This window comes from Leptonychotes weddellii, chromosome 3 (assembly GCF_054177405.1).
Source record: "Leptonychotes weddellii isolate Sample4059 chromosome 3, ASM5417740v2, whole genome shotgun sequence".
Classification (NCBI taxonomy): Eukaryota; Metazoa; Chordata; class Mammalia; order Carnivora; family Phocidae; genus Leptonychotes; species Leptonychotes weddellii.
The window spans coordinates 117694229-117721553 of record NC_138371.1 but is presented as its reverse complement, the minus strand read 5'-3'; the positions used below and the strand labels follow the sequence as shown (position 1 = coordinate 117721553).

Here is a 27325-nt window from a genome sequence, read left to right as displayed (position 1 = left end):
AAGCTGAGTAAAGTGAGTGCATTCTTTATTAGTCAATGCAACTATACTGTAATGAGTGCTTTGGTCTGCAACTGCAGGTTTTATTTTTAGGTTTGACTGGGCTGTCACTTAGGCAAAAAAAATGACTTCTGTTCTCAGAATAAAGTAGTTGTAGTTACATTTGAAAGATAACGTTCATGCTGCCCTTTTCTCAATTATCCCGAACAGATTAAAAAAAAACAAAACAGATTTTACTAAAAACATGACAGAACAAAATATCTTCTAAAAATCTTTGTTACAATGGAACAGAGAAAGAAAATGCGGTGCATGGAGAAAGGCACTGAGAGTGTTCATCTTCTTTGGAAAGTTTGGCACATTCAAAAACCAACCCCAAAGATATTCCGGGACCTCCTCGGGCTACCATGGTGCCCTTAGAGTGGTCAACAAGTGGTACTGAGTAGGGAGTCTGCCCCTGATGTGTTTAGACTTGGACAGCTCTCTTAATTTCCATGGTCTGCTTTTTGGGCTCTGAAACAGACACAGTGATTAATATAGGCTACTTTCACAGGGACTCGAAAGAGACACAAATGAGAATAATGAAAACATCTAAATCACATGATAATAAGTATCACACGTCCACATCACGATGCCATGAGATCCAAAAATCATCCTTTAGCACTATGCAGATGTCGGTAAGAGTGAATCTTTGGGTAATCTTTGTTCCTATCATTAAATGTTTTCATTTCGTGAAGGTAGAAACTTTCACACAGTTTTACACCACTAAAATGGTTTTATTTTGCACCACCTTTTTTCATATATACCTTCTGGTGCCAGAAATGTACAGATATGTGCTGTTATTTGAACAAGTATTTAGAATTGTCTGTCTCTCTTAAGACAATGACTTGTGCTTTACAGTAACAGAATTCAAAAAGACAAAAAGCTTTCCATTCTCAGAAAAAAATAAATAAATAAAAAGAAAAGAAAAAAAGCAAAAAAGCTTCCACACTCACCAAAATTGAATTTTTGCATGCTTGCTTTATCATTTTGGTGTGATAAGCTGCAGGGGACTACCATTTCACTAATTCTGGACCTTCAGTTTTGGCACACTCATCTCATCAGCTAGCCAGTGATCCCCCTGTGTCAACACTGACAATGGTACAAAATTTTAAAAGTAATAACTAGTGTTTGTGTTTCATGTAATAGCCTATGTCATCTGAATTCTACTGCGTGAAATGGGTTTGGTTCACTCAGCACACAAAAGTCTTCCTTTTCTTTGTATCCAAGACGATTAGGGTTCTTAAGGTATAATTTCTACTCTCCTCTAGAATGGTATGTTTATTCTCTACTATATATTATACAGAATTATTAACCTAATCTGATCATACAAAAAATGATTCCAGAGATCAAATATTTAACTCACTAGGTACATGGTCGATTTTGATATCATAAAGGTATCAGAATGAGCCCCTTTCAATCAGAAGTTTGCAGACACTTCAAGTGTACATACTAAATAATTGCATAAAATACTTACAGGCTCTAGACATCTATATGCTAGGTATCCATACTCAAATACCTGTATTTGAGGTCATGTTCTCTTAATAAAGTATACATAAAACTCAATTTACCCCGGTTAGAAATTATTCATGGTAAAAAAAGGAATGGGATCTTAATATAAAATAGGCTTTAGCTCTTACCTATTTTCCTCTTAACAGAAGTAAAAATGTTTAATATTAATTAATATCTATATACTACTAAGAGTGAGAAAAGATGGTGTTATGTCTGACAGTTAGGGAACCTAATATATAGGAAATTAAGAATCTTCTTCCAGGTTAGAGACTTCTCTGGGCGCTGATTGTTCCTTTATCACAGCACACAGAATTCTGTATTGTTAGCTGTAATCATTTCGTGGAAATGACCTAAAGATACACTTTCAGAGTTAGTGTGCCTTCCTCAGTGTAGCTCCCTCATCCCCAGCTCTCAGCAGAATTCCTGGCATATAGTGAATGTTCAGTAAAGAGCTGCTGAACATAGATGCATTGTGCAAGAGCTGGAGTAGTCCTGATCATCTTCCTGGAACCCTTGTTTTGTTCACCTATATGAATATATTTTTTGGCTTGATATATAAAGGGAAAATTTAATAGAAGAAGAAGAGAAGGAATCCCTTTATTCTTGGTTTTGTTTGTTTTTTTTTTCATATGCAAGAATAGGTGAAACAATGTTGCCGTTGGCAAAGTGTGCCATTTAATTATGATTCTGGATATTACTTTTTAGTCACGTGGAATGACAGAAGATTGTAAAACTCAGGGAAAAGAGAAGGGCTTCGTAGGGGGAAAAAAATCTCTCTCTATATTCAGACACTGGCTCTGGCACTTATTAGCAGAGAACTTTGGGGAAATAAATTCTTTGAGCCTCAGAGATCACGTTTGGAAACTGACATATAAATCACAGGTTTCGATGAGATATGATTGTGAAGCTCCTAACACAGTGTCGGGCTCATAGAGGATACTCAAATACGGTAGAGCTTGCTATTATGATTACTCTCTTACCCTTGGCCTATGGAATAATCCTTTTGGACTTTTCCGGTTTGGGTTAGAAAAGAGGGCAGGAGGAGTAACAGTGACCTGAAATTTCCTTGAAGCCCTTCTTGTCTTCCGGCAATCTGCTGTCTCCTCTTGATTCAGTCCGGCCTAGCTGCAGAGGATCTTTCCACGAAAGCTAATTGTTGCCACTCAATGGGACCCCACAGAGGAGTACCCATCCTCTCAGAGAAAGTGTTATTTTACCCATCTCTGCCAATACTAAAGACAACCAAATACAACAGCTTCCAAGTGGTCAATTTAGGCAGAGCTTTAAGGTTGGCTCTATTTCTCAGGTTCCCCATCCAGAAAATGAGTTAAATCCTTCATGCACTTTAAAGGGGAGCCTGATGTGGGGCTGGATCCCAGGACTCCGGGATCATGACCTGAGCTGAAGGCAGACACTTAACCAACTGAGCCACCCAGGCGCCCCTGTATTTTGTTTTTAATATCCCACTTATCAGACCTATTATGGGTATAGAGTGTTACTCTGAGCTTATAAATAGGAAGGCACTAATGAGTTTAAGTGTCTTTTTTTTTTTAAGATTTATTTATTTATTTGCAAAAGAGAGAGAGATTGGGAGGAGAGGCAGAGGGAGAGAATTTTCAAGCAGACTCCTGGCTGAGCTCAGAGCCAGACACGGGGCTTGATCTCAAGACCCATGAGATCACGACTGGAGCTGAAACCAAGAGAGTCTGATGCTCAACTGAATGTGCCACCCAGGCACCCCATGATTTTTAGTGTCTTAATTCTTAAGGTAAATTATGGCAATTATACCAATTGGCAAATAAAATATCAAGAAATGGCTTCCAGGGTCCCTGGCTGACTCAACTGGTAGAGCATGTGACTCTTCATTTCAGGGTCATGAGTTCAAGCCCCACATTGGGCCTAGAGCTAGAAGAAGGGAAGAAGGGAAGGGAAGGGAAGGGAAGGGGAGGGGAGGGGAGGGGAGGGGAGGGGAGGGAAAAAGAAAGGAAGGAAGGAAGAAAAAGAAAGAAAGAAAGAAAGAAAGAAAGAAAGAAAGAAAGAAAGAAAGAAAGAAAGAGAAAGAGAAAGAAATGGCTTCAAACAAACTCTTAACTGATGGGCCAGTCTATACGTATTAAAGTTGCCACAGCCTTGTTCAAAAGAGAGCTTTGTTATGCTAGCACTTACCCAAAACTCAGGACTAGAAGAAAATTTAATTATTTATGCCTAGATAGTGCCGATAAAACTAAATGTAATTAAATGCCACTGTTCTTTAAAAGAATGATAAACATAATTGAACTCCATATTTAACTAAAGGAGAGATGTTAGTTAAACAAACAGACCCAGAGCCCTGGTTCTCTTACGTGTTCTCTCTAATTATGTTCAGTCTTGTAACCCAGATATTTCCACATGTCTCCATTTCATGTACTCACTAGATTGTATCTTCACAGAAAATTTAAGAGTTTTCTGACTGACAAAATAAAGTAGGCTGGCAGTTGAAAAGAAAGTCACGTCTGGCTTCTGACAGGATTTCAACATTAGAAGAGTCTCTCCCACCTTTGTATAAATGCCAGCCCTCAGAAAGCCATTCAACCTTTCTTTCTTTCTTTCTCTCTTTTTTTTTTCCTGACTGCACTGAGACAAGCCAGCACTGTAAAAATATGGCAGGGGGAGGGAATGGGTCAAATTACACACAATAGCAGTGAGACTCACTTTTACCAACATCAGCCAAAGGTGTGCACTAACAACAAAGCATCACCTAATAGGAGTTAAGAGCAATGATTCAAGACACGAGTCACTGAAGAGCGAGGTTAGGTTGGGTGGGTTTTATGTAACGAATGTGGAAGCACATGGGCCAAATGAAAATTTTTGGCTCATAAATATATGCAGGAAACTTGAACAATGAAGTGTACCTTGGGGAGCAAATTAATCCAAAAATGGCCTAATTCTTAAACTATTTGTGTAAAGAAATTTTATAAAGACACTTAAAAGACTTTAAGAAATAATGAATTAATTCAAGAAAAAGGAGGTGAACAATATTGTTTCTAAAGGATGGAATTATAATAAGAGAAGGAACATGTTGATAATCATATGTGCATTTGTAATTCATTTACTTGGAACAACACAGCTTCCCTTATTAATGAATTTATTAGTTTTTGGTTTCCCTCTCCCATCAGCATATCTGAGAATACTGAACCATGAGTCTAGAACATTCCCCCCATAGAAAGTCCAAAAATTGAATGTAAAACTTCCTTTATAAGGTATTTTGTCATTAAAAACCCAATAGCAACAATATAAACAAGTTGATGATAGCTCTTACCATCTCCTGGGTCAACAATCTCCACCGTGGTCACCGCAGGGAATTCCAGAGCAGCCAGCACGGGCTCTGAGAGAACCACCTGGAAGGTCTCCGACTGTTCGTGCTCCCCATCACTCATGATCCGCACTCTCCAGGTGGCCCTGGTCTGGCCTGGGTTGAACTGCACTTGTTTCTGTGCTTTGCCCTTGAAGTCTTTGTCTTTTTCTGCAGTCCCATCTCTTGTGCCAATACCTTCACAAAAACATGGTATCATTTTCTTAGTTTCATTTTCAATCGGATTATTAAGGTTTTTCTTGTTGTTAACTTTTTGTGTGATACTTCATCCTGCATGTTACTAGATCCAGGATTGACTGCATGAAATGGACGGTTGGGTATGGGTCCCACAGTGAAAGTGTTCTCCTGTAGGTGTTGGTTGGTTCATGATTCTGTTCTATTCTGACCTCATGATGGTTTTCCTGTATATTCCTTGAGCTATGTTTGTGTTAGATGGAACCTCTTATAAAGCAAGACCCAGTAAATTGATATTCATGTTGTGAATATTTTTACTCCTACAAATTCATTCAGTCTAAAAACTCTTCACATTTGCTTTTGCATGTATTATATTGCACATGTTATATGATAAAAACATAAAAAAGTTCTCTAACTAGAAAATATAAACCAAAAAGAAACTTGTGAGTCAAGAATTCTTTGATAATCAAAGTTGTAAATGGTCAAGCATAATAAAGAATTACAATATTCTCTACACATTTACGGAATGAGGACGCTTAAAAGAATCTAATTCAGTGATTGTCAACATGACCACATCCAGGTTTTTTCTGGGGGAACACTTCAGAATTCCATGAAACCATGTGAACAGAACTGGAGAGCTAAATACATAAGGTTGTTATGAGCTGTATGTTTGGCTTACTCTGATGGTTCACTCAAGGTCAACTGCAGTGAGCTGAGGAGGTTGAAGGATCTCGGAGTCTTTCACTACATTACAAGAGGATCTTTACCATTACTATACCATGTACTCAAATCATAGATTATCTATAGTCAACAGTCAACAAATCCAATGTCATAGAAAAATTATAAAATTGCAGTAGTGCTTGTACTAGTATATATCCTTAAACTGAATCAGAACCTCTTAGGGAGTCGAGCTAATAGAATAATTTTCAAATATATTTCTTTAAACATTGGCATTTTGAGAGAACTTTTTAGGAAAGACAGACTTAAAAAGGGAAAAATAAAATCTTGTGACTATTAGAATTAAAAGTCTGAAAAATAAAGTCTTTGTAACATTTCTTATTTAATTGAAACAACTGTCTTCTTCTTAGAGAGTGGTGCTTATGCAAGATTAATGTGACTATTTCTTCATCTGAATACATTACTGACTGTTAGCCTCATCTTAAAATGAAGATGAAAATAGGTATTTCATTAAAATATTTTTGTTTTATAGATCTCAGAAAATAATATAAATATTGCATTTTTTTTAATAGTAGGTAAAACATCTATTTAATGTCAGGAGGAAAAAGGGCACAGAACTAGGAATCCCAGCACTACATATTTTGTTGAACACTGCAGACTTCCTGTTAGCTCTCTGTTTCCTAGTGCACACAGACAGGTTGTCAACACCTCTTGGGTCCACCATGATTCACTGCCAAGGTGATGATGAAAGGAATCATTCTCTCTGAGGTTCCAGCACACATGCTGCTCATTGACCCATCTATCCCCAGTGGCATGGGCCAGCAAAGAATCTATTATTTGGTCTCTGATAACTACTGCCCACTTTTCTGTTTTGCTTTGTTTCACCAACAATGCATTATTTTCCTGGAGATTCAAAAGGCAGTTAAAAACAAAAAAAGGAATGAGTATAATACAAAGAATGTCCACTAGTTCCAACTAGTCATCCTTACTAAGTGATAATCAAGTTATCCAACCTAATAAAACATATATTGTAATACTAAATTTCATTGTTGCTGCTAAAAACACATATAATTTTTTGGGTGGATTTTATAAAATATTCCCAATTGAATGTTGGATGTAAATTATAAATAGGCAGTATTGTTGATTCGCCAAGCAAAGAGGAATGGACTTCTATTTTTTTTTTTTTTTTAAGATTTTATTTATTTAGGGACACCTAAGTGGCTCTGTCAGTCAAGCATCTGCCTTTGGCTCAGGTCATGATCCCAGGGTCCTTGAATTGAGCCTCGCATAGGACTCCTTGCTCAGCAGGGAGCCTGCTTCTCCCTCTGCCTGCCACTCCCCCAGCTTGTGCTCTCTCTCTCCCTCGCTCTCTCTCTGACAAAAAAAAAAAAAAACCTTAAAAAAGATTTTATGTATTTATTTGAGAGGGGAGAGAGAGAAAGACCAGAGAGAGAGAGAAAGAGCATGAGCACAGGAAGGAGGGGCAGAGGGACAAGCAAACTCCCCACTGAGCAGGGAGCCCGATGCAGGGCTCAATCCCAAGACCCCGGGAACATGATCTGAGCTGAAGGCAGAAGGCTTAATCAACTGAAAAACTGTGTTTTGTGTTGTCTGTGTCTTTTGTACTTTTGCATTTATTCTCTTTTCTCAAGGCACAAGCTATTTCTTTTTTTAAGATGTTATTTTTTTAAGTAATCCCTACACCCAATATGGGGCTCAAACTCACAAACCCAAGATCAAGAGTCACATGCTCTTCCAACTGAGCCATCCAGGCGCCCCTTTATTTTGTGGAAAAAAAAAAATTGTGGTCTTAAACTGTTGATATGCTTCTCAAACATGAGATAAAACTAAGAAGGACAGGTTATATTTTTAGAGAGTAAAATAAGACTTAGATGAAATACTAAACTTGCTTTGGATCAAAAATAAAGATTTCTTTTTTATAATTAACACGCAGTACCTATTCTGAGTGTAGTACTAATCTATCTTGTTACTTAACAGTGTGATCCATGGATCAGCAGCATAAGCAATATCTGAGAGCTTGTTAGAAATGCAGAATTTCAGGCTCTACTCCAGATCCCCTGAATCAGAATCAACATTTTAGCAAGATCCAGGTAAATCTTATGTGCATTAAAATCTGAGGGTAGATAGATAGACACTACTTTATATCTCCATAGGGCCCTTTATATAGGTGCCCATTTTAATAAAGAATGAAGAAATGGCCTATAGACTGTGAAGAACACAGATTAGTCCACATTTTATTCTAATGTGGTAGATGAGACAGTCACGTACACACAATGCTCAAAAAATGCTCTTACTTGGAGATACAGATATTCAGCTGGTAAACCATATATATTATAAATAACATGATCAGACTGGGCAAAAAGAATTCTGGAAATCAAAAAGCTTACAAATTGGGCTTACATATATGCTTTTATTTTTTCAAAGAGAATTCATTATTAAACAAAACACATTACTTCGATTTACTAAGCGAAACCACAATTGCATCTTTTCCTCTGGCATAAAAAAATGGCATGGAGGTCAAGCAAGGTACTTTTGGAATGAGAGAGCAGATTCCATACCCTACCTCGACCACATAGCAGCAATGGGAATATAGGCAGGTTATGCACTTCCTCAGTTGTGGAGGATTTAAGAAGCAGCAGGTGTGATAGTTCAGAAAGCCCTGGGGCCAAATCTCGGCTCTGCCCCTTAGTAGCTCTGGGCATACAACTTTTCTGTTTCTTTACCTGCATAATGGGGGTTATCATGACACTCCTTTTATGGGGCTGACTATGTAAGGTATTGGGCACTAGGGCTGGCACATCATAAGAACTCAATAAAATTTTAGCTATTATTGCCCGCTCATAGTCCATTATGTAACACGGTGTCTGGCACTCAGTAAGCACTCTAGAAAATTAGGTTGAGTTAGAGAGTGAAGTAAGTTGTAAGGAGTAAAAGACAAAGGTGAAGTACCTAATGTGCTTAATGAAGTATTTATTTAGTAAATGCTCGATAACCAGTAGCAATAAGATCTTTGAAATTCAAATACCTTTATAAAATGCACAAGCATATTTAATTTATTAATGGGTTATATTGGTTATAAAATGAATCATCATCTCCGAGAAAACACCTATATAGATTTCATGTAATTCATGATTTACTAACTGTGCTCCTGAACGTAAGTGATAGGCTGCCTTTAGATATCACACAAACTATCTAATTCTAAAAGTTCGTTAAGTGAAAGTGGAGGTTTTAGGAAACAGGAACATGAAACATTCATTGTAGAACTTCTTGGAGGCTACCCTCCTCTTTAATCTGACTTCCATTCTCTGTCCCAGCTTGAATGCTATTGACATCTTCAGTGATTGATGGGTGTGGGCCACACACGCAAGTCTTGCCAACTTCCTATCTCCCCAGGTTACTAAGTAACATGTGAGGTTAACCAAGTAGAGCTAAAGAACGTTTGCAGAATGGCTGGTGCTCATCTCAACACAGAGGAAATAACAGTTCGTGGAAAAAATAACGTCAGGAGAAAAAAAGGGCTCTTGTTTGACGTTTTAGGATTCCGCTTTAAAAAAGAAAATGAAGGTGGGGCGCCTGGGTGGCTCAGTTGTTAAGGGTCTGCCTTCGGCTCAGGTCATGATCCCAGGGTCCTGGGATCAAGCCTGGCGTTGGGCTCCCTGCTCAATGGGAAGCCTGCTTCTCCCTCTCCCATTCCCCCTGCTTGTGTTCCCTCTCTCTCTCTCGCTCTCGCTGTCTCTCTCTGTCAAATAAAGAAATAAAATCTTTAAAAAAAAATGAAGAGAAGAATGTGGAAAGATGGTTTTAAAAGTATCTTTCCACTAGTAACTTTCCCATGACTTTCAGTGGACTCTGTGTAAGTGAGTAAACTGAACATACCCACCAGGAATTCAGGCAAAATGCAAAGAGATGAAGGCATCCTTAAGAATTGCTAAGGTTCTCTGTTTTTTCGTTATTATTTTCCCCATATTTTCAAGCACAAAGAACACTGAAGGCTCATCATCACTGACAATAAGTAAAACAGGATCAGATTCCTGATCTGCAGAGCACGTGTATGTGTGCAGACAAAACATGCTTCTAAAGAGAGAGCAGTTAAGAGCATTCACAGTGCTTTTGAGGGTTTGACACAGAGTGGAAATGACAGCTGAGAAGAGGTACATGTGAATAAAGATGGAAGCAGAGCTGTCCTGACTGCAGGAGGTCTGCAGGTGGACCAGGGCCCCTTGAGCAAAGTAACCTTAAGGGATCAAGCAGAGCATAGTGTGAAAATCTCTCCTCTACAGTTAACAAACCAAAAGCACTTTAAAAATAAGTGGGGGGGGGGGGGCGCCTGGGTGGCTCAGTTGGTTAAGCAACTGCCTTCGGCTCAGGTCATGATCCTGGAGTCCCGGGATCGAGTCCCGCATCAGGTTCCCTGCTCAGCAGGGAGTCTGCTTCTCCCTCTGACCCTGCCCCTCTCATGCTCTCTCTCTATCTCATTCTCTCTCTCAAATAAATAAAATCTTTAAAAATAAATAAATAAATAAAAATAAGGGGTAATTAATATCCGGCATCCAAAAGTCAGAGGGAACAAGGTCGGGGGTGGGGATTGTGGCTGTGGCTGAAGTAGGGGGTATGCTATGTGTGTATATGTGTGTGTACGTGGGTGAATAGGGATCTACTCTTTAAGGCTTTTGAATTTCACGGACCAGTAAAATTTCAAGTAATTGTTTTCCAGACTAACACAGGATTGCCCAGTTTTAATTTTTTTATTGCCGACATTTCCTAGATTCCTACCTTAACTGCACTCTCAGTCAACGAAAGCTCCTTTACCTCGAGAAAATTCTATCAGCCTAGATGTCTATAAAACATATGGTACCAAAAATAATATATTGGTTGGGGTGCCCAATATATTATTGGTTGGCATTTTTCATCAATATGCCAATTTTTTTGTGCCGACAGCATTACTGCTTAAAATTACCAGTATACCTACTTTTCTCTATTTTGTGCCTGCATGAAATTGAATGTGAAAACTTGAATTGGGCTTGTAAAAAAGGCTTTATTCTTTGCTTTTGACTCTCCGTTTTATTTAAAAGGGTAAAACAGCAGAAAATGACTAGTATTTAATATCTTACTGTTGGTTCTGAAGAAAAGTCACAATGTACATCTTTTATGTAGTGCTTTTATGTAAACTTTCCCTTACCTAGCAAAGCACTCCAGTGCAACAAATAGTAAATTACACCTCAACGCCTAATAGGTTACTGAATGGTTTTTCACTTACTTATTAAAGTGGCCCTCATATAGGTTTTATACTGACATTTCTGCAGATTTTTATCTTATGGTTAAATTACAGATTCACCTAAGCCTCTTCTAAGGGCTAGTGACATTTACAGTTTTTTAACTTATGAGCGATTACTGCCATTTTTGTAAGGTTATTTACATCAGAGAAAGATCTTATGTAGGTAGAAGGTTTGGAGAGGTATGTTAACTGGTTACACATTTCTTATTTTTGCAGCCTTTTGTCTATGATTTAGCCTTGACATGAAACTCTTGGCATATTTCTTTAGCAGTTAAAGAACCTTTAAATGTCAACAGCTCCCTAAACTTTAAAACTAGAGCAGTAAAAGGAACATATTTTAATCATTGTAAAATTACGAACTTTTGCTTAAAAAAAGGGGATTTTTTGACAGAAGTGCAAATTAAACTTACTTATAAATGAAGTCTCTCCCAAGTAACCTCTACGTTTAAGAACGACATCTAGAAATTTGGAGTCCTCATTGATCAGGTAATAGTCCTTTTCAAAGGAGATCCATGCCCAATTCAGACGAAAATGCTGCTTGGTTAATTTGTTTCCACCTGGAAAACAAAAATTTAAAGCCCAAATCAGTGCTTTCTTGAATGAATGACCTTAAAAATTCCACAGATGACTTTACTGATGCAACATTAAGAATCACTATAGTTACTTGGTTTGACATGCAACTCCAGAATACATACCTGGAGATACAGCTTACTGTTCAGCGATTGTCATACAAAAATACAACAGCTGACATAATCCTTCACAAAATCCCTTGATGTTTAGAAGGCAAAGTGGGTAACGGGGTAGGAGCACACAACTACCAGAAGCGATTTCCTTTAAACACAATCAAGTATCCGAGTTGCAGGATGACCTACTTTCCACAAGGTGCCGCCGGAGAGCAAGTTTTTCTATTAAGGCTGCAAGGCTCATTTGTGATGTTAAAAACACACAACTTCACCAATACCTTTTTCTGGTTCACCGAGCAGCTGGGGGGAAGGCTTTAATTATAAGCACTTAAGAAAAAACAAATATCCCTTCTCCGCCTCCCTTCCTCACTATACTCCACTCCATTCCGTAGAGCAAACAGCTCTTTTCATTGATTCCATTCTCCTCTCAAGATAAGGCTCTCTCCTCCCACCTCCCCACCAAAATGGAACTGGCTGCCTATCAGGAGAAACCGAGCTGTGTGTGATCTCTCTAATGTGAAAGCTGTGAGGCTAGGAAAATGAAAGGAGAAATGGTTATCAGCTGATCACTCTGCAGTATCCCTCCACTTCCCTTTGATCTACACCAATTATTTCAGAGTAAAGTGAGGTTTATAAACAAAGGCACTGGTAATTTCTTTTAAGTCTTTCTGGAAAAGGGTGGGAAAAAGCCCAAATAACAAACACAGCTAGAGGCACCATTTTAATTCTAGTTTCTTCTCTTCTGAGTTCACATAGAGAGAGCTACCCTAGAGAAAAAGAAATGAGACAGGAAAACATCAAAACATCAGAACTTTAATGGACTGAGGGCAAAAAAAAAAAAAAAAATCTGCGCAAGAGGCAACACAGTGAGTGAACAAGCCCATGAAAGAATGTTCATCTTGGCTAGAAATTTTTGAAAATAAAAGTCACAGCGACTTTGAGTTCTCAAATGACAAGTACCAAGGATGAATGAGAACACCCAGTGCAGCAGAATTATGTAGGGAAATTGGTTTTCTTGTTTATTGTTGTTTGAACTGTAAATTAGCACAAGCCTTTTAGGCAGCTACATGGCAAGAGACAAAAAGATGTTCGCACCATTTGATCCTGTAAGTCCTTCTGTGGAAGGAATAATTACAAAATATATTTGTAAGGAATTCTTTGTTGCAATATTTTCTATAATAGGCTCCCAAACCCAAAAAGTTTTTGAGTTTTTGTGGTACATCAAATCAATAAAATATTATCCAGTCATTAAACAATAAATGTGAAAATTTTGTTGGAATCCTTATTAAGACACTTCAAGTCACAGAAACAAATGGTATTGGTGCCATGAATGGAGTAGTTTGTAAAATGAGGCATTACAAATGTGGCACTCCGCAGTGTGTTAAATCGACAGGATTATGGACCGTCCCATTTTTAGTTCATTTTTTATTTTTTTTTAATGTTTATTTATTTATTTATTTTAAGATTTTATTTATTTGAGAGAGAGAATGAGAGAGAGCGCATGAGAGGGGGGAGGGTCAGAGGGAGAAGCAGACTCCCTGCCGAGCAGGGAGCCCGATGCGGGACTCGATCCCGGGACTCCAGGATCATGACCTGAGCTGAAGGCAGTCGCTTAACCAACTGAGCCACCCAGGCGCCCCAAATCTTTTCTTTTTTTTAAAGATTTTTTATTTATTTGAGAGAGAGAGAGCACATGAGAGGGGGGAGGGTCAGAGGGAGAAGCAGGCTCCCCGCCGAGCAGGGAGCCCGATGCGGGACTCGATCCCGGCACTCCAGGACCATGACCTGAGTCGAAGGCAGTCGCTCAACCGACTGAGCCACCCAGGCGCCCTTTAGTTCATTTTTTAGATAGAAAACATAAACGGGTGGAGAGCACAAGTTCATGCCACATTTTGGCCTTAGGAATTTTTTATGCCCACCATCTCCTCGACACCGGGTGCTGTTGTGGAGAGGAGAGGCCATGGCGGCGGGTCGCCTCAGCCCTGAAGTGCAAGGCCTACTTTATTTCCCATCTGCTGTCTGACTTGGAGCAAGTTTCTTCCCTAGACCTCTGTTTCCTCATCTGGAGAGCCAAAGGACGGTGATATTAATTAATGCCTGCATCCGGAGTGCGAATCAAGTGAGATAAGCCATGTGGGCACGCAGTACAGTGCAGCACGTCGATGGCAGCGTCCCGCAAACGTCAGCTCGTCAGCTCGCTCGCTCCCGCCGCACCGTCCATGCTCAAACCCAGCCCACGTGCCCAGACTCCCGGTGATCCGCCTGAAATCCGCCTGCACTTGGCTTGCCTGGTCTTCGCGCAGCTGCTGCGCGCAGCAGGGCAGCCCATCCTTGGGATTTCCAGTGTCATCTTGACCTACCCTGTCTTGTCCCCGTTGCTCTTTGCTCACTCCCCGATCCTGCCAAGAGCCTGCTGCTCCATGGATTTGCTAGCCTCACCCACTCCTCCCGTCACCTCTGTCGCCTGGCCTAAAATGACAGCGTGTCATTCTTCTGCTCACATCTCCCACTCCTCACGGGCTCCCTCTACCACCTCCCTCATGAAGCCTCCTGAGCGGACTCCAGCCCTCTCCTCTGGGTGTGCTTCTGCCCCTGCTCACTTACTCATTACTTTGCAGTTTTGCACATTAGTGGATATCCTCTCCTACTGCTTAATTGTACAGATTTACTAATTGTACTAAATGGTACTAATTTTTGTTAGAGATTGAGAGTGGCCGTTCATTCTTTTACTAATGCCAACACTTCGTTTTACTGCCTTTAAAAATACCTTTTAAATTACTGTGTTTATGTCCTACTCCTTGGAACATTTCTTCCAGAAAGTAATAGACAAGAAAGACTAGAATGACATTTAATCAGTGGAATTAACACATAAGACGTTTCTAATTTCTCAACTAATTATTACATGAAAACATTTTTTTTTAAAGATTTTTTTAATTTATTTATTTGACAGAGAGAGAGATAGCGAGAGCAGGAACACAAGCAGGGGGAGTGGGAGAGGGAAAAGCAGGCTTCCTGCCGAGCAGGGAGCCCGATGTGGGACTCAATCCCAGGACCCTGGGATCATGACCTGAGCCGAAGGCAGACGCTTAACGGCTGAGCCACCCAGGCGCCCTACATGAAAACATTTTTATGCCACACTTCTCTCTCATTTAGGCTGTGGCTCCATCAAGTCCCAGATGTTTCTTCAGACTTCTTGTCATGCTAGGCCGAGCCATTCCTTGTCCATCCTAACATCTCCAGCCTCATAGCCCGACGCTGCTATAGCGGAACATCCAGTCACCCCAACTTCTCAGCGTTTTCCGAATAGGGTCTGGGCTCTTGCGTGCGCTAGGTCTTCCGCCCCGAATGCCTTTAGCTTTTCTGCTGCTAGGTTAGCATGCTGTGTGTACTTCTCCACTCAGAGTAATTGTAATTCTTTTTTTTTTTTTTTTAAGATTTTATTTATTTATTTAAGAGAGAACAAGAGCGAGAGAGAGCTTGAGCAGGGGGAGGGGCAGAGGGAGAAGCAGATTCTCTGCTGACCAGGGAGCCCCATGCCATGCTTGATCCCAGCACTCTGGGATCACAACCTGAGCCCTGAGCTGATGGCAGATGCTTAACCGACTGAGCCACCCAGGTGCCCAGGAATTGTAATTCTTTATCCACATGCCTATGTGTGCTTCATCTAACTGCCTGAGCTCCTCAGGACAGGCATGGTCAAATTCATCCTACTCTCCAAGTCCAAAGTAATGTCTGTTACACAAGGAGGACTGAAGAAACCTATGTAGTAAGTATGATTTTTAGGAGCCGAGTGGCTACTTTGTGACTCCTGCTTGTTTCATTCCTTTTTCTGTAACAGTTTTCAGCTTACACAAAGCCCATACTTCAGTTTTGACCTGAGACTAATAATGCCTGACCTCTTCAGTAACTCTTGTGCCCAACAAATGAATTTTAGTTGATAGTTCTGAATACTTTGTTATCTCTTTCCCTTATATCCAAAAAGAGATCACTAAGCACACAGTTTCTCTCTTTCTCTAAATTTTGATGCTTTTTAGGTCATTGTAAGATCTGACTCTATCCTTTCCTTGAATATTCCGGAAAATATCACACCTCTAAATATTACATGTTTTAGGAATATGGAGTCAATGAGGCTTTCTCCCTTGACACTCTATATAAAACAGCCCCATTGTAAACTGCAGCAGGCTCTAGGCCTTTTTTTCGGATTCATTTTTCTCCACAGTGCTTTCTATAACCTCATACCCTATATACTAGGTTTACTTTTTTGTCTCTTCACTTTGTCTCCCCCTTTTGCAACTCATGATCCAGGAGGGCAGGGAGTTCATTTTGCTTAACTGTTATAGAAATGCCTCCTCAATGAATTAGACACTCTACCATCTCTGTTGAAGGAAATTCAGTAGTGCTTCATTTCTCAGGCAATATAAATGTCCTACATAAATGTAACATAACTCTCTGGGTCCTGGGTCTTTTGCTTGAAAAAAAAAAAGTAATTGTTTTTAATAATACCCTTTCTAAAACGTCCTGCATACTTCTATTCTTAAGCACTATGTGAAGGTTTTAAGTGATTACCTATGAATGTAAATCACTGGGATTTGTGTTTATCTAAATGACACCTGCAGGGGTTATTGATGACTCCAGGCCTGTTTAACCCTTCCCTTCCATTAAGAAGTAGCTTGGATGGTCTTAGGAAGAGCTAACTTCATCTCTACTTACAAATGTATAAAACATTTTTGGGTTGGTGCTTATATTCTAGAAGGATGAAGGTGCCAGGTTACTGGTTAATCAAGGGTTTCAAGTGACACACAGCTGAACAAGTTTGCCAGGATTTCATATGTCTGCTGCTTTGAAATTTTCCTTGAAATAAAAATCAGACACAGTACTGAGAAACTTCGCTTTGTGAGACCGTGACATGCTCTAGGGTAATTGTTCGAGATGCTTAGCATTCACTCTAAATATGGGCTTTTTAAGTACATATTTTGCTAGAGAATATGAAGTTAAGTGTATAAAGCTTAATGCTGAATAAATTAAATGCTACATCACCTCTGATTTAATATACATATGAATCCTACTGAGTTTTGGAATTTGTAAAATCTAAGGTACTATTTCTCATGCAGGAGCGGTACAGGGATCTGAGGGACTAAGCTGCAGTTTATTGCAATTCTTGTATTAAAACTGACCTTGCACAATTGAACTCTGTATTTTATCTAAAGAATGAAAAGACACATTATTTATTCATTTATCACATGCCACGTAAACTCTTCTAGAACCTCGATGTGTGGGAATAATAAATGTTAATACTTTGAATAACAATAGCTGCAGCTTACTGAATGGGAAATTGTAGGTGAAATTAACTTAAGAAATTGACAAATTTTTACTTCAATTTCACTTATTATGCTATTATTTAATTTTATTTTTATTTCTTACTTTTTAAAATTATTTTATTACTTATTTTAGTTTCTAAAGCAGACTGTCGTCTGTAGCACAAGGAGCAAGTCTCAGCGTCTCACTGGAAACAAGCTAAAGTCCCCAACTGTGTCATAAATCCATAGAACAGGTGCTTGACAGCTGATAACCACACTCCCATAAGCTTTGTCCCCAAACCCTGACACTAGAGCCATTAAGGGTTTGATGAAAAGACCTCTTTTGAACTTTTCCAGCTGGTCTTCAGGATTCTTCATTTTCTTTTTCAATAGGAACACAAGAGATTTTTTTTTTTTTTTTTTTTTTTAGAATAACAAAGAATCACAACCTTCAATTAGCCTTCCCTAGGAACAGAGAGCTGCCCGGTTTCTCTAAAGATAAAGTACACATCTTCAATACAAAACTAATGTCACACCTCTGACTTGTCTTGATCAGGGTAATTTCTGGGTGTCCATTTAGCTTTGACAATTTTTTTTTCAAAGATGTTTTCACAAATATTCTTCTTGGAAAAAAGTTAGTTGCTGATAGAACATAATTCTGTTTTAGATGTTTCTAGTTTGCTCACATTTCATTTGCCCAGAATAAAGTTCAGGCTGAGAACTGGCAATCAACTATGCAGCCATTTTAAAAAGCTGAATATTGTCCTTTAAACCAGCAATAGAAATAGATATTTATATTAGAAAAGATTAAAGCAACATTACCTAATTTACTGGGAAAATTAGATAATTTGAGTTTTAAGCGTTCTTGTTCTCTTAGAAGGCAAGGACCATGGTTAACAACCCTGCAGCTTCCATCAACATCTATGTTATTAATTATGGTGAAAATCAAAAAATAAAGTTAAAAGAAGGGATGGATTTCATTTTCATTTCTGTGCTAGAATGGTCTTTTTTTTTAAAAAGACCATTTATTTTACAGAGAGAGAACGTGAGCAGGGGCAGAGGGAGAGAAATCCCAAGGAGACTCCTCACTGAGTGTGGAGCCCCATGCAGGGCTCGATCTGATGACCCTGAGATCACGGACCTGAGCTGAAAACACGAGTCAGAAGCTTAACTGTCTGTTCCACCCAGGCACCCCTGGGATGATCTTTTAAACTTTGCTTTGCCTTAGAATCTTTCATACAACAAACTTTGAGAGCTCCTGGATTCCTGTCCTCTGGCCCTTCATCTGGTGGATTTCACAGTTTACTGGAAACCCTGGATGCAGAGCTGAAGTCAGCTTGGCTTTGAAACATCCCTCCCCTTGCCCCCGAGAGTGGATATTCAGTGATGGGAGATGGCATAAATACATAGATAAGTGTATAAGCTAAAGATTGACAAATGCTGTGGGAGTTCACAGAGTGAGGGATTGCTTTAACCTGAGGGCATCAAAGACAAATTCATAAAAGAGATAGTGTTTAAATGGGGCCTTAAGTACAGGGTGGTATTTGGACATTTACAGAGATGGGGGAAGGTGTTCCTGGAAGATTAAGTATAAGAACAGAGATAAGAAATCCAGTGAGAAGGAAACTTCAGGGAATTCAGTTTGGTAGGAGTTCAGGACATTTACTAAATATTCATTTCCTTCTCTTTTTTCTATAAAAATATAAATAATAATAGTAAAGACAAAGAGGAAGGGATCAAGATGCTTTAAAATCAGCCCCAAGCATTGGGGTGGGGGTTGTGCATTCATCCTGCTGCAACCCTGCCCCCCAGAGATGAAGAATCTTGACCTAAAGGCTCCTGGGCCTTAGTATGACTGACAGAGCTCCTGAAGAACTGGGCGGGGGGGTCAGACCCAGAAAAACTGTCAGTAGAGTTTATACTTTCGTAGGCTACTTAATAATTCCAATGGTTGTTTTTGTTCAATAGTGACTTTTGATAATGGATGTATCATTTTCTTCCTTCAATCTCTACCCCCACCCCCCACATGCCACCACATTCTGCCTTATGCATTCTGAAAAAGCATCAGCACAGAACACGGTGTCAGATTCACAGATGCAGAAACTAGATAGAGAAATGTATAGAAAGAGAAGTAGTGTGCCAAAGACCCAGAGAGAAATATGCGTAGCACATATGGACCGCAGGTGGTGTGGTCTTTTAGGCTATTCTCAGGAAAGGCTCCTATAAGCACATCTTTCTTTTTTTTTTTTTTAAAGATTTTATTTATTTATTTGAGAGAGAGAATGAGATAGAGAGCATGAGAGGGGGGAGGGTCAGAGAGAGAGGCAGACTCCCTGCTGAGCAGGGAGCCCGACGTGGGACTCGATCCCAGAACTCCAGGATCATGACCTGAGCCGAAGGCAGTCGCTTAACCAACTGAGCCACCCAGGCGCCCCAAGCACATTTTTCAATAACCAAAACCATAAATAGAGCTGCGATAGCTTGGTCATTGTCACATGACCTGCAGGGAATGGCACTGAGCATGGATTAGTTCACACTTTTCTGTAGGATCTAAAGATAAGAAGTTGCCAGATAAGGTGGAGGCAGGGATGGAGCTGGCGAATAGATCAACGTTCACATTAGAAGCCAAGATCACAATTCACTTTCTTACATGTAGTTTTGCTCCTTAGGGACCTGATTTATATACCCATCATGGTACATGATGGTATTTTTACATGAGATTTCCAAAGAGTTGCATTCCTATTCACCCACTATACCAGAGGTTGATATACAGCTGATGCCCATTGTTCCTGGATTCTGTATTTGCAGATTCGTCTACTCACTAAAATTTATGGGTGACCCCAAAGTCAGTACTTGCAGGGTTCTGTGCTCATCTGTGGATACTTGCAGAGCAGCTTTGAAGAATCTGCCTCGCCTGATGCTCTGCCTTCTTGTTTCATAAAGTACATGGGGGTCCCTTTTCACAGTCTACTTAGCGCCCAACTTTCTGCATTTTTGTACTTTATGTTGGTGATTCCATTGATTAAAATATCCCACAATCATAGAGCCAAAGTGCTGTTCAGTTTTCCTAAGCACAAGAAAGCTGTGACATGTCCTATGGAGAAAATACATGTGTGACGTAAGTTCTAGAGCTTGGCTGTGTGTTTAATGTCAACGAATCTACAACACAGATCAAATAAGATATCTTTCAACAGAAACACACGTCAAACAGGGGTATGGGGCGCCTGGGTGGCTCAGTTGGTTAAGCGACTGCCTTCGGCTCAGGTCATGATCCTGGAGTCCCGGGATCGAGTCCCGCATCGGGCTCTCTGCTCGGCAGGGCGTCTGCTTCTCCCTCTGACCCTCCCCCTCTCATGCTCTCTCTCTCTCTCAAATAAATAAATAAAATCTTTAAAAAAAAAAAACAAAAAAAACCAAGGGTATGTATTGACTGGATAACAAAAGGTTGCGACCAGAAGCTTGCAGGGAGCCTTCCTCTGTGTTTCCCCCAGGAGCAGTTGTTCAGTATTTGCAGCAATTTTATGGAACATGACTACTGCAAATAACAAGAATCAGTGTACTTACTCAAAACACGCTACAGTAAGTTAACCCTTTGGGACAAGACAAAACAGAGCACAAGGAGTGGAAAAGTGTTCTGCGTCCACACACATTCCGCCTCCCTTTAGTCAACCCTTTCCCTGGTACAGGAGCAGGAGTGTGAACTGAAAGGAACCTTCACCGCCTTGTCGGATGGGCAGCGGTGCCCTCCCTCCCTGGACAGGACAGCATTAATCTGCAGACACAGTGTGGCTCATGCGTAAAGGGTATACTGGCTCCCGTGGGGCTGCCTGCCATATTCTCAGAATATACAGAGAGAATTTATAGGATGAGTTTTTTCTTTTTTTTTAAGTAGGCTCCATGCCCAGCATGGGGCTCTAACTCCCAACCTCGAGATCAAGAGTCACCTGCTCTCCCGACCGAGCCCGCCAGGCGCCCTGCTAATTTTTAACCTATAGGAAAACAGTACACACCGGATGAGTTCTGATGCAGAATACCTCCTAATCCTGTTGGAGAATCTTAGAATAATTTGTTCTGGGATCTCGGTTTAAGCCTATCCCCCATCTCGGATTCATGCCTATCTATGTTTGTTGGTGGAACTGGAGTAACAGACCCCATGGAAGCTGATTTTCTTGGGTTCTAAGGAGCCTCTGGAGAGAGAGCTCATTGTTATACACATGGATGCATCAGGCACAATAATGTAAATCTGTACAAAATCTTAAACATCAGAGCAAAGTAGAGAGTCAGAGTACAGAGTAAGGGTGTTACTCATCTCTAATTCATGCCCAGGCTCCTGAATGAACTTTTGGTTCCCATGAAACGAGAAAACCATTAAGTGGAAATTTAAAGAGATACTTAATTAATCTCCTTCATACCAGGTTCCAAGCAGCACTCTTTTGGACATCCTTTTCATTGGATACACAATAACGGAAAAGTTCGCCACCGGTGCCCACTCCTGGTGGCTCCTGGGGCCATAGGCAGGTGCCTGCTTTGGGGCAGCTGAACACAGCGACTGGGATTCCAGGCAGGGCTATGGTGACATTGTGGGGCTGCGCTTATCGTGGGGAACACCTATCCTTGAGCAGAAACATGGGCTTGACCAACCAGAATTGGCACAACATGGGACCAATCATAAGAGACCCTGGCCAAGAACAACTGGAACTCACTTTAGTACAGGTGTAAATGGGCTAAATGTCAGCTCTGCACTGGGGACCTCGAAAACACATGAAGAGGAGGGCTGGACACAACGGGGTCATGGTCAAGGTCATTTTGGTAATACACACACACTATCTCAATGCATGTCCCAATAATAACCCTGCCAATGAGGCATTCCCACAATGTATGGAGGAGGAAAATACTATCAGGCTAAATTATTCGCTTTAATTTCTCAAGTATGTGATAGATCTGGGGTTCACAGGCAGCCTGCTAGTATTCTTTCTATACTTCCTCTGAGTAACCAGATTACTTCATTTAGGTCTGTATTCTATTTACAGATAACTCTAGCTCAATTTTAATTTGCTCTAATTTAATTTATAAATGAGTGCTCTAGAACAGAAGCAAACCGGATGATCTGAGTGTGTTTCCCTCTACCAGCAGCAAACTTCATGCTAATGAGTAGTGAGGCTCACAAATGGTAAGAATCCAGTGGGAAAACAAAGGGTATAAAGGACACTTTCGAAACATTTGAGACTGAACCATAGAAAAATTAACACAAGCTAAGAGTAAGACCCCCTTGTTATATGCAGTCAAATGCTCTACCCCTGAAGACCCCCTTGTTTTATGAATGAATATGGGGCCACAGCCAAAAGCTGGGGAAGCCGGAAGGAAAACCCTTCCAGACTGAATGAAGTGCTCCATCAGGCCACAGCTGGGTCAGAGTGGCAAGCCTAAGCCTGCAGAAACTCTCCCTGTTTCGTTCAGCGTGTCCCCCTCCCCCAACGCCATCCTCCCCACATCCCCCTCCCCCCAAAAGAAACCGAACAGACTTATTTTCAGCCCCTGTAACAAAAAGAAAAAGAGGAGAACCATGAGTTTACATCTCCAGTTAACCTCAGGCTTAAAAAAAATTTCCTTAATCTAAACTTGATTTAACTGTGCAGTACTTTGCTTTCTTAATTAGAAGTTTAAACCCACTGGAATGAATGCCTTCACTGTTGGTATGCACGGCCAGGATGAGGAATTCAGGTGTACATCCACAGAAGACAAAGGACAAAGCAAACACATAATTGCAAGGTGAGCTCTCATTTACAGCATGCACGTTACTCGATGATCACGTGCTATTGAAATTAAAAGCTAACTTACTCATCTCAGGGCTGTGCTCTGAGTGGCCAAGGAAACTTTGTTCTGAAAATGAAAGTATAATGCCGTGTTTTAAACAAGAGCACAAACTATTTCAAGAAATGATCATGCAGGTGAACAATGCAAATATAAACTTCAAGCATTGTGGAGCAAGAATAAAACATGGATTGTATATTTGCATATTTTCTCCCTACCAAATTTTACCAAGATCCAGAAAGCTGTGATTTGAATAAGATTACCTAGCAGCCGTTGGCAGAAGAGGAATAAATTCCTAGGGGTTTTCAGGTCTAGTCTAGTGGACTTTTTATTTAACAAACTGTGATTTCAAATATTGTTGTTCTCCAGCATAAGATCATAAAACTAGTGTGCTTAAAGTAGTATGAAATTGCATCTACCTATCTATCTATTTTTAATTTGAGAGGGGACTTTATTTCCCTTTAAAGCAGCCCAGAAATAATTTTCATCCTATTTTCCCCATTAACAAATAGAATTTTAAATTTTTGAAAAGATTTATTTATTCATTTTTTTTGAGAGAGCAAGAGAGCATGTGCACACATGAGGTGGGGGAGGGGCGGGGGAGAGATCCCAAGCAGACACCTCGCTGAATGCTGAGTCCAACATGGGGCTCAATCTCACCACCCTGAGACCCCGACCTGAGCTGAAATAAAGAGTCGGTCGCTTAACCAACTGAGCCACCCAGGCACCCCAAAAAATAGAATTAAAAAAAAAAAACCCAAACCCTATACTTTCATAGAAACAATAACTGCTTTATCAAAAGCTGAGTTAAGTTTTGTCAAGAAGATCCACACCCTCTCCTGCCTCTGGGGATAGGAAAAAAAATACAAAACAAAACACCTGGTGCAGCAAGACTTCTTGTATGCACTGCCTGAAGCAACAAATTATATAAATTTATTAGATCTCTGGCAACACATTCTTAAAATAAATTTAATAGCCTGAAGGTCTCTGTTCAAACCAGAGCCTAATTCCTTTTGTGGCGCCAGACATCTCCCCCCACCCCAAGGAAACTCTATGCGGGAAATGAAAGCAGTACTCCAAGCACCTCTCGGAGTAACCAGTTTAGCACCATTTAGTTAATTCCCTGTGAAGTCAGGTTGTTTTCTAATTCCTATTTGTATTACCACGCCATGCACACTTCCATAACACACAGCCATTGCAATTAACCAGGATTACAGCTGGAGCTAAATTTTGGATTATCTTTTGAAAATGTGTTATATCCACATTGAGACAAAAATAGAAAAGAGAGGGGGGCGCCTGGGTGGCCCAGATGGTTGAGCGTCTGCCTTCGGCTTAGGTCACAATCCCAGGGTCCTGGGATCGAGCCCCACATCGGGCTCCTGGCTCAGCGGGGAGCCTGCTTCTCCCTCTCCCTCTGCCTCTCCCCCTCCTCATGCTCTCTCTCTCTCTGTATCTCTGTGTCTCAAATAAATAAATAAAATCTTAAAAAAAAAAAAAAAAGAGAATAAAACCCCAGAAGTGCCTTAATCTGTTTTAAAAAAAGAAGACATCTTCTTTGACCTAAATTGTTTCTATTATTACCAAAATTTATTTAAATTTGGTAGCCGGGAAGGAGGGATTAAGATGGAATGACAGCATCAGAGCTATTCTATGAATTGATATATGGTGAGTGAATTTTCACTTAGAATCCTAGAATGTTACAGCTGACTGAAAACACCTCGAAGACACTTTAGAATTAGCCTGTTGTTACTGTTGTTTTTAAGCCTTGAGTCCAGACACATGTTCATAGGTCTATTTGTGCTCAGCAGCAAAATCGAGATTTGGAAGTTTTAGATTTCTAGACTTAAAATTTAAAAGAAAGGGCGCCTGGGTGGCTCAGTCGTTAAGCGTCTGCCTTTGGCTTAGGTCATGATCCCTCAGGGTCCCGGGATCGAGTCCCGCATCGGGCTCCCTGCTCGGTGGGGAGTCTGCTTCTCCCTCTGCCCCTCACCCCGCTCATGCTCTCTCTCTCAAATAAATAAAGAAATCTTTAAAAAAAAAATAAAATAAATAATAAATAAATAAATAAAGGGCATCTGCCCATCTGGGGCGCCTGGGTGGCTCAGTGGGTTAAGCGACTGCCTTCGGCTCAGGTCATGATCCTGGAGTCCCGGGATCGAGTCCCGCATCGGGCTCCCTGCTTGGTGGGGAGTCTGCTTCTCCCTCTGCCTAGTGCTCTCCCTGCTTGTGCTCTCTCTCTCTCCCCACCTCCTGTCAAATAAAATTTTTTTTTTTTTTAAAAGAAAGATGTGGAATCACATCGGGTTTCCTGGTTATGGCTCCTTTGACAAATACACAAGCCTGGTCTTTGAGGTCTGCCAAGGAAGGAAGGAGGGAAGCCGGAAGGGGAGAGAGTGGGGCGGGGGGCGGCGGAGGGGTGTGGAATGAAGTAGAATACCATCAATGTTATATGTGTGTTCTCTCACATTTTCTTTTCATTTCTTTCAGATTAATTTTACAAAGCTAGCTTTTGTACTTAACTTGCGAATTATTTAATTAGTCAAACCCTTTGGTGGCTGCCCTGATCCCTTTAAAATTATTCCAGGGCCACAAATACAGGCCTCTTTGGTGATTTTACTGTCTCTGATTAATATAAAAGCCATTGTTTTGCATATTTAGCTGCTAAAGACAAAAAAAAAAAAGACACAATAAGTATAAAAACAAGTCGGTATGGTCTTAGAGCAGCAGACCTTGTAGGAAAAAGATTTAGCCAACATACAGCAATACAACAGTGTTTTGTTGTTTTTTAAAGATTTTATTTATTTATTTGCCAGAGAGAGACACAACGAGAGCAGGAACACAAGCAGGGAGAATGGGAAAGGGAGAAGCAGGCTCTCTGCTGAGCAGGGAGCCCGATGAGGGACTCGATCCCAGGACCCTGGGATCATGACCTGAGCCGAAGGAAGACACTTAACGACTGAGCCACCCAGGCGCCTCCAGTGTTTTTTGTTTTTTTTTTGAACAGAGCTCACAGCACATGTTGTGAAGTTCAAGGGTGGTTCACACACAGTCCCCTCTGTAAGACCTAGACTCTAGTAAGGAGGCACACCAAATACCCTACGTAAGTTATACTACAAAATGTAAGGTAAACCCATGAGCATGCAGTACCTGGGGCTCAGAGGAGGGAAGGGAGGGCGTTCAGTTGGGGAGTCCACTACAGACGTGGCACAAGGGGTACCGTAGAGGGACATCGGAGGACAGTGCCCTTTAAGGGAAAGGAATGACAAGAAAACAGGTACAGGAGAAGGACAGCATGTGTGGCAAAGTCCAGCTTTGTGGGGTTGGCAGAAGCAAAGCTGGGGAGGAGGAAATAAATGGCAAAGTGGGTGAAATGAAGGACACGGGGTAGAGAAAGATGTAATCTGAACTCTGCCTGAGAAATATGAACTTGGGAGAATTATTCAAGGATTCGGATGAATAAAGACGGACTAGGAATCAAAGATACCATTCACCGATAACCCACAAATACCTCCCCCCTGAAATGGATTTTCTGCCAGTGGAAGAGAAAATTTGCATTATGACACAAATGAGTCTATAAATATTGCAGGAAGGAAAATAAAAAATTTTGTCCACAATAAAAGAGCAATCCTTTGAATATCACCCATGAACAAATCAAGTGGCTAACCAAAGATGCCCATCATAAGCAGCCGGTATCATGAATACTTGCATTAGAAGATTGGACATAAACTTCTGCCACATCGAAGAACTCCTTCTTACTAAAATTCTTTTGGCAACTAACTTTGTATGGATGGAAGTCAAGAAAGAAGAAGGACCCTGTCTTCCACTGAATTTTAGCAAAGTTCTACAGTCTACACTTTCTAATAAGTATGTTTTAGAAAGACATGGGTGTCTTCTTAAAACTTTGAAAAACTTTATGTTTATTTAAAAAATAATTTACAACTTGGGTACTCTCGCTTTCAAACTAAAAGTAACTTTCTGGTTAGAAAAATTTTATGTGTTTAATGCACCACTCCAATCTGCTTAAAGAAAATTACTCATACTGAGAGAAAAATATATTATTATAAAACAGAAGTCATTATTAGTAGCAATGATAAGGTATTCCAGCCATCCTTCAGTGGCCATCTGGGTTAAAAACTTTGAAATAAACATTGTCAGCAAGCTTTATGAGTAACTTTTTTAACAAACCAGGATGAGAAACTAAAACCTCTATTTAAAGGTCTTGCAATTTAGGCGTTCTATGTACTCAGGGCTTGGAAACTCAGGCCTTCTTTAAATATGCACAAAATCTGAAATTGTAACAATTTTTTAGTTCTGAAGAAAATGGTATAAAGGAAAATACTTTAAAAGCTCATTTATTTTGAGCAGTGGAAAGAAACAATGACTAGATTTCTTGGAGGAGTTTTGGACCTAAGTGTTTATTTGGTAAAAATCCAAATGCATACCACAGGTGAAAGTTTCTCTCTTTCTGTCTCAAGTTAAAAAAAAAAAA

At 40.3% G+C, this 27325-nt stretch overlaps 1 protein-coding gene across 2 annotated transcripts in view; it reads right to left on the bottom strand.

Annotated features, from left to right (window-relative positions):
- LOC102736777 (FRAS1 related extracellular matrix 2) overlaps nt 1-27325 on the bottom strand; it is a 134917-nt gene that overhangs the window by 47755 nt on the left and 59837 nt on the right. For both annotated transcript variants that reach the window (XM_081814856.1, XM_081814855.1), the window contains exons 3-4: nt 11456-11602; nt 4844-5074 (exon numbers count right to left, since the gene is read on the bottom strand). In XM_081814856.1, the coding sequence (XP_081670982.1) occupies nt 4844-5074; nt 11456-11602 (378 nt within the window). The remainder of the gene's footprint in view (nt 1-4843; nt 5075-11455; nt 11603-27325) is intronic.